The sequence below is a fragment of the Rhipicephalus microplus genome, chromosome 3 (genome assembly GCF_043290135.1).
Source record: "Rhipicephalus microplus isolate Deutch F79 chromosome 3, USDA_Rmic, whole genome shotgun sequence".
NCBI classification, from domain to species: Eukaryota; Metazoa; Arthropoda; class Arachnida; order Ixodida; family Ixodidae; genus Rhipicephalus; species Rhipicephalus microplus.
In genome coordinates, this window is record NC_134702.1 from 135,320,700 (window position 1) to 135,338,330 (window position 17,631).

The following is a 17,631-nucleotide window of genomic DNA, read 5'->3' on the forward strand; positions in this document are numbered from 1 at the left end:
CATCACAGTATTAAAATTATGACACTGACGTGGAACGCGTAGTGAAAATGAGACGCGAACGGTCGTGATAAAACCATGGCGGATATGTAGACACCGTAGCAGCGACCTCAGTTCGGAGGTCGTGCTACGGAAGGTCCGGGTATATGACATCGAAAGTACCCACGTCTCTTAAAATTTTAACAGATACTTATGTGTGAAATGTGGTTCCCTACCGACAAACATTGTGGCGTGAAGTGAAAAATTTTGTCGGTAGAGTAATGGAAAGTGTTGTTTTCTGAGCGTGTCCAGCTCTTGGCACTGAATTAATTTGTGTAGCACTGTTAGTGCTTCATCCCATCTCTCACACACAATGGTAGAACGCTACCAGACAACAGGTATGAATGTGCAGTGAATGTATGCCTTGTCTTTAGTTTTGAAAGTGCTACTTTTTTGCGTCAGGGTTTTGATAAAGCCACCATGATAGAAAGATTTTTTGTAGCACGAGGCGAAATACGGAAACAGGAAGGAATAGAGTGATATCCCTGTCATTCTATTCCTTCCTGCTTCCGTATTTGTCCTCGTGCTACAAAAAGTCATTTCATATGCATCACCAACAAGACCACATTGCAACTATCGCCGTAGTAGCTCAGTTTATAGAGCATCAGGCACGTTATAAGAAGGCCACGGTTGTCTAGTGGTTATGGTACACGTCTACTGAACCAAACGCCACGCCACGGGATCTAACACCGGTCGCTGCGGTTTCATTTTCGGTGGAGCCAAAAATGCTTCAGGCTGGTGTACTTGAATTGAGATGCACGTTAAAGAACACCAGAATGCCAAAATTTCGGAGCTCTCCACTACAGCGTCTCTCATAATCACATCGTGGTTTTGGGACGTGAATCCCAAACAGCAATAGTTATTACTACTACTACTACTACTACTACTACTACTACTACTACTACTACTACTACTACTACTACTACTACTACTACTATTATTATTATTATTATTATTATTGTTATTATTATTGTTATTATTATTATTATTTGTTGCTGTTGTTGTCAACCAGTACTGAAATTTTAGCTAAATACTATCAGGTATTTGATCACTTTGTCATGCGCAAATTGCAGCATGTGCAACAACATGCGCACCCATATCCACAGAGTAAATGATAATGATTGGGGCAAAGCGTTCATCTATCCCTGACTCTGTCCGTCCCTGTGTTCATGCGTCCATCTATGCGTCCAACAAGCACGATCGACGTACGGCGAAGATACAGCAGGTTGAGAGATAACGGAAGCGAGCGCGCTTTTAAATGGCAGTCGCACCCCGCGCAGCCCGCGCAGCAGCCAATCGGAAAGCAGATGCACCACGAACGCCATCTAGCGTACATTCACCCAAGCGCCACATTGCATGTATCTCTATAGGACAGTGTCATCTATAGTATATCGCCACCCAACTGGAGTTTGCATGCGTCTCTATGGGACAGTGACATCTATTGAATGATAAGGGAGACACTACTGGGGTGACACGCTGGGTTGAGTGACGCCAATCGATGACCGACGAAGTGACGCAATAAGGAGTTTCGCCCATAAAAGGAAAATGCGTTACCGGCATCACCACAAGTAGTTCACCTTTGTTGCGGCATTGCACCCTCATAGACCTAACTCGAAAGTACAGCAAGCGCCATAAAAGACACGGATGATGACGGCTTCCAAATGCTCTCGGCAAAGAACCATAAAATGATTAGCGACGTCATTAGTCTCTGCCAGAGCTTGGGAGACCTGTGCTAACAATGGTTTCTTACGCGCCGAGCATTCGTTTCTAGGAGCGCAATTTCGGTCTTGGCCGGCAATCACTGTACTGCTCTTTCTAACTCGTCGTTCTTGGACTAAATCGAGCAACTTGTTCGAGAAAAGTGACGCTGTAGCTATTTATTTTGCCATCGGCCGAAGCGCTTGAGTAGCTCTTGTCTCTAGATGCCACCAGCTTTTCCGCACGCGTGTGCAAATATCATATTTATACGTTATACATAAATAAACGTTTGTTTAGAAACAGTGTTTCGAGCGAGGCCCAGTGTCTCCCTAAGGTGGGAGGGTTCCCTAGTACAGGAACCCACTGGCTTCTACTGCCCTCTTTGCCCTGGCGACGAGTTGTCGCTGGTCTTCCAGGTCCTAGAAGACGAGCTTGGCCTCCCACGTTTCCCTTAGCAAGTTTCTTCTATATGTTACAAGGAAAATATGCATGGTGAAACAACACCATGATTTTACAATAGCACATCCTAAGTTAATTGCAATTGTAATGAAGGAAAGATTGTCGCTCGGTATGCTTGGGCAGCAGTGACACTATTGTGCATACGGCGATTTGTCCAGATAATGAAAACAGGCACTCCCTATAGACACACTATGGCTGATACATTGTGGCTTGTGGCCATAATTAAGTCCTCTAAGCTTCCTATCTCAACTTGAAGGAACAATGGAAACTCATGCACGCGATAGTCGTTGGAGGTGTATGATTGTAGCTGAGGGGTCGCAAACACACTACCTGCAGACGTCTCGCTTGGGAAGGGACGTGGCAGCTGAGACCAATATGTCTGCATGTACTTCCTATTTCATGATCTTTAGCACAGTTATGTAATCATTCATGCTGGTTTAAAAGTTCTAGTTAAGCCCAGCACTGGCGACACTTATGTTCGGCAGTCATCATGATCAAATTTGCATTAAAATTTCTACGCTTTTGCACTGTTATGTTCAATCGGTTTACCGTAAGGGTGCTGCATTATTATTCGATCCTCACTGTGCGTGAAAAATAGGTGTGGAAAGCTTTTTATGTACGTTAGTATGGGCAAAAGTTTTGAACATTGCGTGCTTACAAAACTTGAAACTAAACATAAATGAGTGGTCCCAATGCTCTTGAAGATACCGCATGGAGCAACGTTCAATAAACTTTGTCGGGATTTTCTGAATAATGAAACATATCAATCAGGTTAATTAAAACAAGAACACAAGTTTGTAAATGTGGCTGCGAAGTTAATACTATCGAACTTTTTTTGAAATTTCACTGCTAATGCTCAAAACCTACGAGGCTAGTAGACTTCATTCTCCGAGACCTCATTTTTCTTTCTTTTTTTGACTTAGTGTTATTCTAGCCAGTTTGGTTGCACTGACACCCTTCAGTGTTAACAAATGCGGATACATACGCGCCTGGACTGCATAGACTCCAGTGCCTGCCGACTCCATTTCATATTTGAGTGGTTGGTCACGTGTCTGGCAACAGAGCGCGCGACGGGGTTGTTCTCGTAGAAAAACGACGCGAATTCTTCGATTTTTGCGATTTCGTGATTTTCTTGAGGTCGTTCACCCCTTATTCTGTTAAAATATTCCTGTCTCATCTACATTCTTGAAAACCGCTCTTAATACGTTTGTAATTATTTCTGCGTTCGAATATCTATATTAGATGCAGCGTATTTGAAATCGAACTGAATACACAACAATTCGAATGCAGTATTCGATCTTTAAAACATTTCACACCACCACTTATAAGCATACCAATAGTCAAGCACCCCCACTTGCGCGTTCGAACAATGACGCCCTCATGTTTGGGTGATAGAACGTGGGGATACTGTTACATTATTTTTACGCTTAAGAGGGTGGCAGTCATACTATGGCGAAGTAATTCAATTAGCAATTACAAAATATACCTAATTTGCTTTTCTTTTCGTTCCGGCCTTCGTGCAGAAAAAGAATGTGTATAGCTAAACATACGAACGAAAAGTACTCTGCGGGGGCGCGAAAACTGCATCTCTGCATGCAAGGCTACGAGCGTACCCGTCACGTGATATCCGTGAGCGTGTAAACCATATTCGGTTCTCGCTCGACAAGAAACCGCCGTAGGATCTCTCGCTCGGGCGTGTCAAGACGCTGAACATCTCGCTCGCATTGTTCGCCACGGGATCCTCGCGTCGAAGCGTTGGCGCGTTACTTGAAGATGCGTCACCTGATTCTGTATAAGGCGAAAACAATCGCACACCTAACCTAGACAGGGGAAGGCTGCTGCCACTTCCTTTCAGTGTACTTGTTGCTTTGATGACTTGTCGCATCAGGACTGCGTCATGGAAATATTTGGACCGAAATACGATACGCTGAATGATTCACGTAGAACACCACATGGCGTGATGCTAGTGGAGAGAAAGACAGCTTCGCGTCGATAAAGTTTGATTCGCACGACCGGACGGATCGCCGGTCTATTGAGTCTCCACAGAAGATCCAGGCGTGGCTGCACTGCCATGAGTCCAACCACCGGATGGCAGCTCGTATACGTCAAAGGCGTCTAGAGATACTCCATGCTTATGTGCTGAGGGAAGCTGCCATTGAACTCACTGTTTTAGTCCCGCTTAAACAGGGAACGTGGATATTCATCCCACAAGTTTTGTGAAGAGTTAGCGACTGCGGCGGCTTCTTCCTTCTCTGTATTCTTGGTGTGCACTCCTCAAAGTCAATGCGAACTTCCGCAACATCAACATACTCTTTGGGCTCACCATTCGAAGGCTCGCAAACGTGACATGAAAATAACTACACATCGCCCTTCCTTCAAATGAGAGATATTTGAAGATAAGCCGACGCTAAAAACTTAAAACATTATTAAAGAGCGTTAGTGCTGGGAACCCAAAGTGGCTTGCGTATAAATAAGCCCTTTGCGTACCACTTGATGGACGTTGCTGCATATCGAGTAAAACGAGAGTGTGCGTATGCTATAAGCTTGCAGTCCCCGGCACTAAAACTCCCTCTATAAAAATTTTTCCCTATATTGAACTAATTTTTCTGCAGTGGAGAAGTGGAGTGGGCTTATTAATGTATTACTGTCATGAGCAGCCGATTCGACGGAAGTAACGCCTTTTCTTCAGAGAGATTACGATCCCTCGGAAAGAAGCATGACAACCTATTTTCCGCTAAAATGTCTTACGATATCAATCGAGAAGGGCGTGTTTATTGTATTCACGTGCAGAGCAATGACGCCAAACGCTGTCTGCATAAACGAGCAGCGTTAACTAAGCACGTACCACGCACGAAAACACTATGCTCGGACGCGTCCTTTCCTGAGCGTGATAGCCGGCAGAAGTCTTTCGCGGAGTGCCTATTAGGAATACCTGAAGAAGAGAAGGCTATCTACCCTACATGGGCAGTGTTGTAGAGGGAGACATGCTACAATTGTACAGACCCTCACTTAATTATAACGCTACAACTTACCATTAAGTTAAGTGCTTGTAGGATCCGTTTCATGGAGAATTCGCAGAGTCAGGTGATGTGCGGGATTTCTCCCAGGCATTCCAATTTACGGAACTGTAGTGCCTGTTAGCGCTCGTACTGTCGCAAGGTACACCAGTGCAGATTGCCTCAGAGCGAAGATCCAACGTTACTCCCGTATCTCAGATAACAACTTGACCCTGTTTCCCTCCGAAGGACCTTTAGCTACGATTTCCAATGTTCAGTCAGTCATCTGAACAGTATTCTATCCCGACACATGGCAGCAGTAATATTTAAAAGCTCCTTGGGCTGCATCGATTAGCCACAATGTACGACTTGGCATTTCTGGCGATAAAGATGATCGACCGCTCAAGGATATTATGATAACGAGCAGTGCGGCTGTATTACACGAGCCATACCAAGACTGGCTACAGATCTCTGCTAATGGCGTGGTCTCGTCTGTCAACTCAAGAATTGCAGTTGGCAAACCAACTGCAGCCCTCACAATACAATTTAAATTGTCCCACGTTATGGCATCTACGGATGGGAACCTCGCTATGAGAGCTGCTCTACGACATTCAGCTATAGCGAGAATGCGAATGTGTTATAGTCTTTGAGTCAAAGGCAACACTTCGAACGTTGCAATTTGCTCGGCGTAAGGAGACTCGTGGACAATGGAACATGCAATGTCCCCATCAAGATAAAAAAACATGAAGGTCCCATTTGGGCTGATTTTTTTGCGTGATTACAAGTGAAAGATGGTGTGCCGTGTTTTCACCCCCTTTTTTCAGCGTTAAAAGGGCATGATAGTATGCCTCAGGGGCTCGCAAGATGTGCCATTATTGCAGGCAATTGATTAGCCGACGACGTAACTGGATCCATTCATCAATAAACTCGGGTCGTTCCAATTCTTATACATGAAACATATGCGGCAAGACAACTTTATCTGCAGGCTTTGAATGTTGCACCATTCTTTTTTTTTTAGTCTCCTTTCTTCCGTAGGTGCCATCCACGTGAAATTGATCCTTCGTAGGGTTTGCACTACCACCGCGAACAACCCGCTTCGATGTAACGCTATGCCGCCTTTGTATGGGTGTTGCTTTCACAATGGCGTACTCGTTTCGCGTTGGAATGGCGGGTACACTCTTGGAAAAAAGGTGGTAGTACTTGCTAACTTTCGGGTAGTAATGGTTTGTCACATATGTTACAACCCTAGTAGTAAGTGCAGTTAGTAACGGCAAAGGTGGTAATAGTTACTACCTCTGCTGTTACTACCAGGAGTTAGCAACTGTTACTGCCCTAGCTGTTACCACCTATGGGTAGTAACTCTGAAGGTTTCAAGAAAAAAAGTAGTAACCGATACTACGCAGTTTATTCATTTTGGCATATTATTTCTCCACTGCTAATGTTGGCTAATCAATGTCTTATAACTACACAAATTTGGGTAAGAAGCGGGGTGTGCCATGAATGCAAATAATACATAGACCAAACAAGTTCACTATTTTTTACGGATTTTTTTTCTTTATTGCCTTCTTGACTACAAGTCAAGCTAATACGACAAGCACTATCACACGTGTTTCATGCGTGATAACGCGTCAAACAAAGATATTACATCTTCAACACAGCCGGTAATCTTATACACATCTCGCACTTTTATAACAGCTTCCACGAAACACTCATTAACGGATAGAACTCTCACATCACAGTGTCTGTACGATAGCATACTACGCCAAACCGAATGAAGACCAAGTAAAAATATAACATCCAAATTTTGCACAGAACTATCACAAGGCAAAAAACGAATTCCCTATGAAGTAAGAGGTATATCTTTTTTTAAAGTCCTCTGTAAAATGTCCCCAAAAAAAATATCGTTCTTACAATCAATAAACACATGTTCAATGGCCTCAGGTTTGTTACACAGGAGACAGCTGCTTCCCCATGGTACATATATCCCTCTCTCTTCAAGCCACGTTTTTACTGACAAGGTTCCCGTATGAAGTTTAAAAAAGAAGGTTTTCACATTGAGTGGTATACACATGTTTTTCACTCGCTTTAGTACGTCATGACCATATGATTTTTCATACTTTGAACGGTACAGGGGCACAGGAAAAACATTCTGTATTAGGTCTTTCATAAGGCGCTTTCTTTTCACATTAGTTAGGTAATCTATCGAAAACCTTGCCCTTAAGAAACGATATGAGAACACTACTTCGCGCAAGAACGGTGACAAGGTGTGTCGTTCTCGCCTGTCTGAAGATACAAAGAAGTCAGGCATGTGGTGTAACAGCGTTGTTTGAAATAAAGAACGTAAAAAAGAGTCTCTCTGGCCTCTAATGAGCAGGAGACGTGATATTACTTGGTTAAGAAACAGATGGCACAGAGACAGCCCTCCTTGCTTAACTCGCCGAAACAAGTTCGTTCTAGATGTTCTCTCCCACGTAGAGCTCCAGATGAACGCGGCGAATATCCTGTGGACTTTGTGAATGCTTTTACGCGTACAACTAAGTACTTGCAAAAGGTACATAATTTTAGCAGCCAGAAACACGTTGCATACAGCAGACCGAGAGAAAATTGATAAGCCACGACCGCCCATCCTTCGGCGGTCACACGCAGTTCTTCAGCCTTTCCAAGCCAAAATGCTTCACTGTCTTGATACCTGTCCAATGGTACCCCTAGGTAACGACTAGGCGTCGTGAGTCACTGAATATTTCCAAAGGAACTGGGCGTAAGGTTCCAATTACCATGCCATAAACCAACGCTTTTCTCTTTGTTCATTAAACTTCCACTCGTGTCACAAAACCTTTGAGTGATTTTTAATAACGAAGTAACACTCTCTATATCAACTGCAAAAAAGGCAATGTCGTCAGCGTATGCCACAACACGCACTTCACATGACTGCAACCTGAAACCATTAATCCCTGCATGGTGAATCATTTTCTGACACAATGGTTCAAAAAAGTAGAGCAGAGAACTTAAAGGACACCCCTGGCGCACGGAGGAAAGTACTTGTATGCGCTGTGAGAGTTCTCCATTTACAATTAAATTTGTGGTTAAAATTTTGTATGCCAATCTAATACCTTTACATATGATCGGACCAAGACTAACGTACTCAGTTAGCATGAAGAGTATATTGTGTGGAACTATGTCAGAAGCCTTGGCTAGATCAATTTGCAACATAGCTACTTTTAAAAACAGCGTCACAATACTCCAAAATGCTCCTGGCAACATGAATATTCGTGAATATGCTCCTACGCTTGATGCCGCAAGTCTGATGTGACCCGACCAACTTGTATATAACTCCTTGCAACCTCCTAGCCAGAACTTTCTTAAACACCTTATAATCTACGTTTGTTAGCGTGATTGGCCTGTATCCTGTCCCTTTGCGTAAAACATGTTGCTCTTTCCCTTTAGGAATCAGCACGGTGTGTGCCCGATTAAACGATGGAGGCAGAGTTCTGCGATCTAAAGACTCTGAAAAAACCTCATGCAGTGCGGCGACTATATCCTCCTTGAACGCCTTGTAAAAGGTGGCATTAATGCCATCTGGACCAGGTGATTTGCCCATGCCAAGATCATCGATAGCCTTCTTAATTTACCCTATACTAATAGACATTTCCAATAAATTTGTGTCCTCAGCATTGAGTGTCGGCATTTCTATCAAGAACTCATCTACAAAACCCGGCTCCTTTGGTTCGCGATAAGCTAACAAGTCCTGATAATAGTTTTCAAAAGCTTTCATAATATCTTTATGTTATCTCAACATTTTACCATTCCATTCTATCTCTAGTATGTCGTGAGCTCACGCATATGCCTTTTCATTTGACAAGGCTCGCTTTGTCGGGGCTTCACCCACGAGGTATCTCTCAGCTCTTGCTCGTATAATTGCGCCTTTATATTTATCTTCTTCAAGACATTCAATTTTGTTTTTGACAACCTGCAGTTGATGTGTGAATAAGCCCGGGTTTTCTGCTTCAATATTCACCAAATCATTTAGCTCTGCCCGTAGCTCACGTTCCTGTTTTCGAGCTTGATACTGCATGTAGCAACCACACTCTATTCCGTTCATTTTTATCTTTTGCTTAAATGATTCCCATCTTTCCGTGGCACTCCTTTCTGCGTTTTTGAAAAAATTCTCGATTTCCTTCTTTGTCTTATCTACAAACCCTTCGTGCGTAATTATCTTAGTATTCAGTTTCCATGTTTCCCATACAACCTTCTTTTTGCACTTTCTACCTATCTCAAACGAAACTAAGCAATTATCACTGAAGTAAACAGCATAAAGTTCATAGTTCTGACATAAAGGTACTATCTCAGAACAAACATATGCTCGATCTAGTCGTGCGTGACTCGAACCTTGAAAATGTGTGAAGTGTTGGTGACTCCCACTCATCGCAAACAGAGCTAAGTAATGTAAAAAGTACTTATTAAGGCTCTCTCTAAGCAAACCAACGCTTTCATCACCTAATTTAGCAGTATACGTGCAATCTTCTCGGGTCAAAACACAATTGAAGTCACCCAACAGAATCACACATTTCTGACATTCAAAATACGCTTGCATTTCCCGAAAAAACAAACATCTGTCTCTCGAATTTGTAGGTGCGTATACACAGATAACTCTAAATTTAGTGTTCCCGTAACAAAAGTCACACAAAACAAAACGCCCTTGTAGGCAACTTTTGACTTCTTCCACTACAATACCAAGAGAGTTCTTGACAAAAATATTACATCCAGCTGATGCTCCCACTGCACAGCTCACACACGCATTGTACTGCAATGAAAATTCTGCTACCAAGCTATCAGTCACGTCCTCAGTACTAACTTTAGTCTCCTGGACCGCGAGCAAGTCAAGGTCTTTTTCTTGCATCAAGCGTTTCAACTGGTACTGTTTGCGACGCGTTCCTAGACCACGTACACTCAGCGTACCAATGCGTAAAGGCGCAGTAATACTAGCCATGTTGATGACAAAGATGAAAACTACGATACTGCGCTTACCGTGTCTCGTATACTGTGCTGTGGGAAAACCGGGGTCTTACGCGTCTCGATCCTGTCCCCGAACCGGCGACGATGACGCCGACCGGGTTTCGAGGGCAAAAAAAAAAAAAAACTATTTTTTACGGATACTTATAGAAAGAAGTAAGCGTGGGGTATATATAGCCCCTACTTCGCAGGGGCATATCTGGCACAGGGGAGCACTTCCGTTTCTGGAACAATTTTAACAAATATAAATTGTTAGCAATATAATATACTACCTGTTTACGTTTGTTTGGTGACGTATCACAAGACTTTTCATGAGCCTCACTCATAGAATATTATATGTTATATTTATTCATTATAAAATGGCCACAAAAAGGCATTATGTACAGTGGCCGGAGAAAGTGCTGAATTCATTCTCAGTGCATTTGAAAGCTTCACATGACTAATATATCAGCGTCTAAAAGGTAATAATCGTTTTGGGGGTTTGACGCGCCAAAACAATGATAATATTTGGAGACACGCCGCAGTGGATTAACTGTGACTGTCCTTGAGGCTATATGTGACTGTGTGGTTATTTTGATCTGCCGGTCTTGTTAATATGTGCTGTATTTACTAAGTTTGTTGTAATTGTCTATTACGACGTGTGTAGCACTTGCTTATGGTTCGTTAACTTGTACTTCTCCGTTTCGACAATATCAGAATGACGTTTACATATTTCGGTCGGTTGCATAATTCGAAACAAAACATATTTTCTTGATCTATAAATACTTTCTGCGTCAGTTTTCAGTTTATTGATAATACGTCGAGACAATTCCTCTCATAAATTATCAGAATAGCATTCACACACTATTTTGGGTTATATAGTCAAAAGCCGGGTAGCGAAGAGGTAGTAACGGGACATGAAAGGTTGTAACGGCTGAAGTTACTACCTCTTTTGTTTCAGTTCCTAACTGTTTACTAACGTAGGTAGTGAAGAGGTCGCAAAAAGTTAGTAATTGTTGTAGCTAGTAACTGTTTACTAACGCAGGTAGTAAACAGGTAGCAAACGGGTAGTAACGGTCGAAGAAAGGTAGAAACCGCGGCAGTTACTACCTACTTGCTTGCAGTTGCTACCTTTTTACTGACTTTTTTTAAGAGTGTACCTAGGCATACGAATATTGCGAAAAAGAACAACCCGTTGAACACGTTCTGCATGTGCAGCTGGACCTACTATGACACCCAGCCGTACCCACTCAGGCACGCTCTGAACGGACTGAATTTAGAATACTTTTCTGCAACAAAGATTTTCAAACCATGGGCATGTGTCTCGAAGGCGCCGAAGGCAAAGACACCTTTACTGGAGTAATTCAAGTCAACAGATGTGTGCCACCGCCTGCACTCTTGATCTGCTCCCCGAAGTGTCCGTGTGATTTTGTCCATGTCTCTGCTTTTTTTACTACTCTCTTCATTCCTTTATCCCTCCCCCTCTTCCCACCCCCACTGAAGGCTAGCCAACCAGGTGTACGTCTAGAACCTTTTGCCTTTCCTTGCTTCTCAACCTTTCTTGCTTAAGTTATATAGCAACCGGTTCCAGGCGCTCCATGGAAGTGTTTTTGTAAATGTTTCACAAGTTGTCACCGAAGAATACGATACTGTCTGATGTGAATTATAAACGCAGCTTCATCCTGGGTCAACGCCAAATGTGTTTGAAGTTTTGGCTATGTGCAGCCATAGCCTCCTTTATTAGGAGGCTATGGTGCAGCAGTAGTGATGTAACATTCGTTACATATTGCCTCAAGAACTGCTAGCGCTCGTGAACCATGTGGAACGTTGGCAGCCCCATTACAACAAGTGAAGCGACCACTACTCTTTCTAATGGAAAACTTCTTGTCTTGAGAGTGGCGAACACCTACCACGAGTTCTAGGGGTTCGCCTTACGAACCAAGACACCCACCTTTCACAGACCCCGTCATGGAGACTACTCCTAGATAGCCTACACATTGGGCATGGATGTGTGGAAGTCTGAAACCATATAGTTTCCTCTAAATACGCTAGAGGGAACTATGACGCTAGTGTCTAAGGGTGCTGCAAGGCACGTCGCTGCAGTGAAAATGGGAAGGATAGGTAGTTTATAAATTTGTGTAATCGTCGTACTTTCGGCATTGTTTGGCTTCGCGTGGTTCGAAGTCACCAACAGCTGATTTTTTTTCAACACAGTTTTTTTCCAGCGCGAGAAGCACCTTACCCTTCGTAGTATTCGTAGCTGCCATAGATAGTCCCAAAAGTATTAGACGCTGACAATTAAAAGCAATTCCGGTAGCCCTTCAAGGAATCTGTGCGTGCTTTCGTTGTTCTGCTTTTGCAGGAGTTCCAGTAACTATGCTAAACAACATTTATACCGAGCCTTACAACCATTTTTGAAAATAACAAGCTATTACAATGAGACGATGTGGCTTTATACAGCTTATCTGTACATGTACCTCATTGCATGCGTCTGAGCCCGAGGTCGTTGCGCCTGTGTCGTGAATGGCTTGTCCCGTCATCGTCATTCTCTCGACACACGAGCCAAAATAAGTCACTCAAAATGTCACTGTGCATATGTGCGTCGACTATTCACGCCACGTAATACAAGGTTTGATATAGGTGAAGTGAACGAAACGGCGGCGAGCGCATCATGAGCGTGGTACGCATTCATGTTCTTACGTGACACGCAAGTCATGATTATTATGTTTGCACCAGTCATATACTTTCTCATCCATTCACATCACGAAACACCAAATTTGTTATATGTGAAGCTATCGAAACAGCCATGAGCACATCATGAGAGTAATACGTAGTCATGTTCTTACATGACATGCGTCTGATAATTATAATGCTTGCACCAGTCACATTCCTTCATCATCCATTCACGTCGTGAAATACCAAATATGGTATATGTAGTGCAATGGCCACGAGCGCATCATGAGCATGGAATGTGGTCATGTTTTTACATGGCACGCGTCTGATGATTATAATGTTTGCCCCAGTCACATACCTTCGTCATCCATTCACGTCATGAAATACCAAATTTGGTATATGTGAAGCTAGTGAAATGGCCGCGAGCACATGATGAGCATGGCATGTAGTCATGTTCTTACATGAGACGCATGCCATGGTTATCATATTTACACCAATAGTATACCTTCGTCATCTATCCATATCGTGCAATACCAAGTTTGGTATATGTGAAGCTAGAGAAATGACCACGAGTGCACCATGAGCGAGGCGTGTAGTCATGACTTACATGACACCCATGTCATAATTTACACGTGAGGGCCTGTCAATTATGTTTCCCATGTAGTCATGTCATACCAGTTTTGCGATAAGCCATGCGAACGAAACCACCGCAAAATCAGTAATACCATGAAATGTAAATCATGACATTCATGACATACATAGCATCATTTTCATGTTATGACTAGTTAACTATGTTCATGATACAGTGATGTTATGTTATACCGATTTTGGTATCGTTACCGTTATCGAAACGGCCAGAAGAGCTAAAAGATGCAGATAGATAGATAGATAGATAGATAGATAGATAGATAGATAGATAGATAGATAGATAGATAGATAGATAGATAGATAGATAGATAGATAGATAGATAGATAGATAGATAGATAGATAGATAGATAGATAGATAGTTACGGCCAAGCTCTCCGAAGTTTTCGAAGAAATGCTTCGCATTGAATACAAATAAAATTAAAAAAACGTCATATAGTGCGAAGCACGTACATTCACCCAGGTTTGCGGTTATCCAACAAGTAATAGTAACATTGTATCAGCTCCGCCCATCGATTCCGCAATGGCGAGCGTACACAATAGCTGTAAGGTACAGCAGCCCAATTTATTCGTCGACAATGGGCTCACAGCGCTAACAACAACAAATCAATCAATCAAAAACATCATCCAAATGATCGCGTTTAGTTGCGAGGACGATTCAACGTTCACCTTTTTGTTTCTTCTCGTTTACACGTATGCAGTCACTTCGGCGCTACATTCGGTGCACACGTGTTCTTCAAAATAGCTCTTTGGTGACAGCGATAAGCGACTCCACGTTTCTGCACTTTCAAGCGTCTTATCCACGGCAAAGATAAGCACCCGTCTGGCTGGAGCATTCACGCCCACAACCCCTGAGATCAAGGTCCTGCTTCTGATACAATGCCGGGATCAGGTGCACCTGTCAGTTAGCGAAGGTGTGCATCTGAAGCATCACGTACTTCGTAAAAGCACAGGACAATGCGCAAAAATAAATCATTTGAACCTTGCTTTTTACGATATACACAGTCACAGTTCATCGGTTTGACTGCATTTTTTTGCCACAAAAGAAAGAAATAATGCACTGTACAGACCTTGACATCATCGATGTAGTGTTTTTTTTTTCGAAAATATTTTTAGCACACGCTGCTCCGGCTTGTGCACATAAATTTCCCATCGCCTTTTAGGCTCTCCTATTTTTTTATATAACACTGATCATGCTTACTTCAATCGTTTCTCAAGGCCAAATAAAATTAAAAGAAGCCTGCGTTTACGCCCTTTGGAAGGGGCGATGCGTCAAACAGCTTGGTGACTGCGTCACTTCAGGTGTCGGTAATGATTGATAGATATGTGGAGTTTAACGTCCCAAAACCACCATATGATTATGAGAGACGCCGTAGTGAAGGGCTCCGGAAATTTCGACCACCTGGGGTTCTTTGACGATCACCCACATCTGAGCACACGGGCCTACAACATTTCCGCCTCCATCGAAAATGCAGCCGCCGCAGCCGGGATTCGAACCCGCGACCGGCGGGTCAGTAGCCGAGGACCTTAGCCACTAGATCACCACGGCGGGGCCCAGGTGTCGGTAGTACGCGCGACGAGGTATGTAGCTTTTGTTCTAGGGTCCAAATATACGCCGTAGAACTTTTGATTTCTCCATTTCTTTATGGGCCCAACGTGAAACAACAACGCTAAGTGTTACGGTAAGTTATTGAGACCACAGTGCAAAATCTTCCTTCAGAGCTGGATCAATAATGATATTGGTAAGTATTATTTCTTTGTTTTTCTAATCGGCAAGGGCGTCTGTATTATGCAAATGATTTGCAGCCTGCAGCTGTGTGGACCTCTTTTGCAGCGGCCTCCTATCGTACTGATCACACATCCTGAAAGAGTCATAGCCATAGGATTACCCTAGACATACCTTATTGACCTAACTTAAGCACGAACAAGTTTGCCTTATAAATAATATTTTGATTGTATACGTTGTGCCATTGATTAGAAAGTAATGAGCGTGACTTGAGACCCCATCAGAATTGTGGAAAATTCAACATCAATAAATTGCTCAACAAATTATGATGCTGTTTATTGTGCTAGTCGGTCTAGATGCGGAATAAAATGAACAGCCAGTATGGAGTTGATGCATGCTTTTTTTTATAGTTACACGACACCAAAGAATACGAGTCAAAGCTCTAGTCATTTCTTTCTTCTTATGGTGTCGTCTCGCACCAAACAAGCACTATATAGTTCTTAGTGGTGTTGTATGAGCCGCTAAAGCACTAAACAAAATTTTCACGTCACCATTATACCAAAGAGAATCATCACTAAAAGTCAGCTTTTGGCAGATCTCGAATTACTAGAAAGAATACGAAAGAGCAAAGAATGGTCACAATGCTGAAAACATTGTAACGTCTTTAATAGGTCAATGGGCTTCAGAACCACACCAAGCTGATCGCTGGTTCACTGCCCAGAACTACAACATGTCCAGAAAATATCCCTTCTTCCTATAAGTAGGGAACGTCTCCTGAAGTTAGTTTCACGTAATTGCAGAAATAGCGGTTACTCAACAAGCAACACCAAAAACATGCAGTGGTAATGTTTTTCTTTCAGTGTTCACTCTGAAGCCTCCAGGCACTTTTTTAAGAATTCTAAGTTTTGTTTCAATGGAACTGACTATATTACCCGATCCCTTCCTCTATTTTGTGTCTTTCTGGGCGTTAATCATACTAGAGTTACTCTATATGCTAACTTTAAGGAGCCTACATGACTACTAAGTCGTACAACCATCGTGATCTTAAAAACGGGAGCGATTTTAGATCTTCCGGACGGACCGCAGCAGAAATAAGGATGACAAACGTTTTCCGCGTCACATATCTTACCACACGCGTGACGTTTTCATTGTATACGCCTCTCGTTTCAAAACGGCGCGTTTGTAACGCTCAAAAAAGTGCGCTGCTTCACCGCGAGTCTCCGGTAAACTCCTGCGCAGAGAAGCGTGGCCTTCGAGGTTGTTCAATGCACAAGGTCGCCGTCAGGGCTCTCTGAGGCCGCAGCATCGTTTTCTTTTAAAAGTGAGAGGGGGCGGCAAATGTACACTACGTCTTTCCACCTTGCAATGTTCGTTTCAGCGACAGTTTTTTTTTTTCTCGTTCGTTTTATCACCATCGTAGGTACGCCGACATGTGCCGACAGCAACAGCAGCTGTAGCAGCGCCACCGCGCTTACATCGCGGCGAGTATAAAACCCGCCCCTCGCTGTCGTCTGCTTCGCCATTCGACTTCTGGTCCTTTGGTAGCTCGACAGGTCCGGCAGCAGACTCCCGTTCCCGCCCCCACCAACCATGGCCCCGAACAGGAACCCACCCATCAAGTTCACACAGGTATGCTTCCTCCCCGTGTAAGCAAGCGCGTTGACAACAAAACTATAAAAATAATGCACTGGTCCCCAGACATACTTTCTCCCTCGCCGTGCCTTCCAGAGTGCCTGTGTCCACGCGCTCTCCTCTCTCTTTGGGCGGCTGTTTTTGTTAGCGGCGAGGGCGCTTTTCGTCGCTTTTCAAGCTATTCGCCGGTGTTGGTGTAGATGTTGTAGCTTTTTTTTAACGACCTGGCTGCTGGTCAACAGCTTGCGTTTGTCACCTGGCGTAGAAGTATTGCAGAAAACATGTCGTACGAAAGAAGTGGATTCCTGCCACGCAGTAGTTCAACAAACCGTATACATTCCCTTTTTCTGATTATCGTGTTATCTTTGCTCCACTGCGGAGCCGGCGAGTGTGTCGAAAGCCGGCTTCGAAGGCATCCAAAGGCACTCCAACCCGCCTGCAGCAAAGCCATCTTCGCGTTTTGTAGACACTGTGCGCATTCCTGAAGCCAGGAAAGCGCTTTCTTTTTCTTTGATGTAGCTTCAAGTTCGCATGCATTGTCTGCGCTATTACTTTCACCAAATGTATTGTTAGTGGGGCTGAGCGTTCAGCAGTTCGGGAAAGTAAGGTAAGTCAGCGTACCCATTTTTAAAGTTATTGTTAGGCGCCGACAATATACAAAACTGAAGTTTTTTTTTAATAATACATGTTTCGAAACTAGCCACTTAGCTGACCGCATTTAATTTCACGAATTGCAGCCATTCTGCTGAAAGTGGAACCTGCTATTACTAGTATGA

General features: G+C 43.3%; 2 protein-coding genes across 4 annotated transcripts in view; one reads left to right on the forward strand and one right to left on the reverse strand.

Annotated features, from left to right (window-relative positions):
• Positions 1–17,631, reverse strand: part of LOC119171501 (lysosomal alpha-glucosidase) — a 106,666-nt gene that overhangs the window by 78,137 nt on the left and 10,898 nt on the right. The gene's annotated exons all lie outside the window — the stretch shown is intronic.
• Positions 16,707–17,631, forward strand: part of LOC119188190 (aldehyde dehydrogenase 1A1) — a 33,120-nt gene continuing 32,195 nt past the window's right edge. The window contains exon 1 of the mRNA XM_075890282.1: positions 16,707–16,852. Within this exon, the coding sequence (XP_075746397.1) occupies positions 16,814–16,852 (39 nt within the window). The 5' untranslated portion in view covers positions 16,707–16,813. The remainder of the gene's footprint in view (positions 16,853–17,631) is intronic.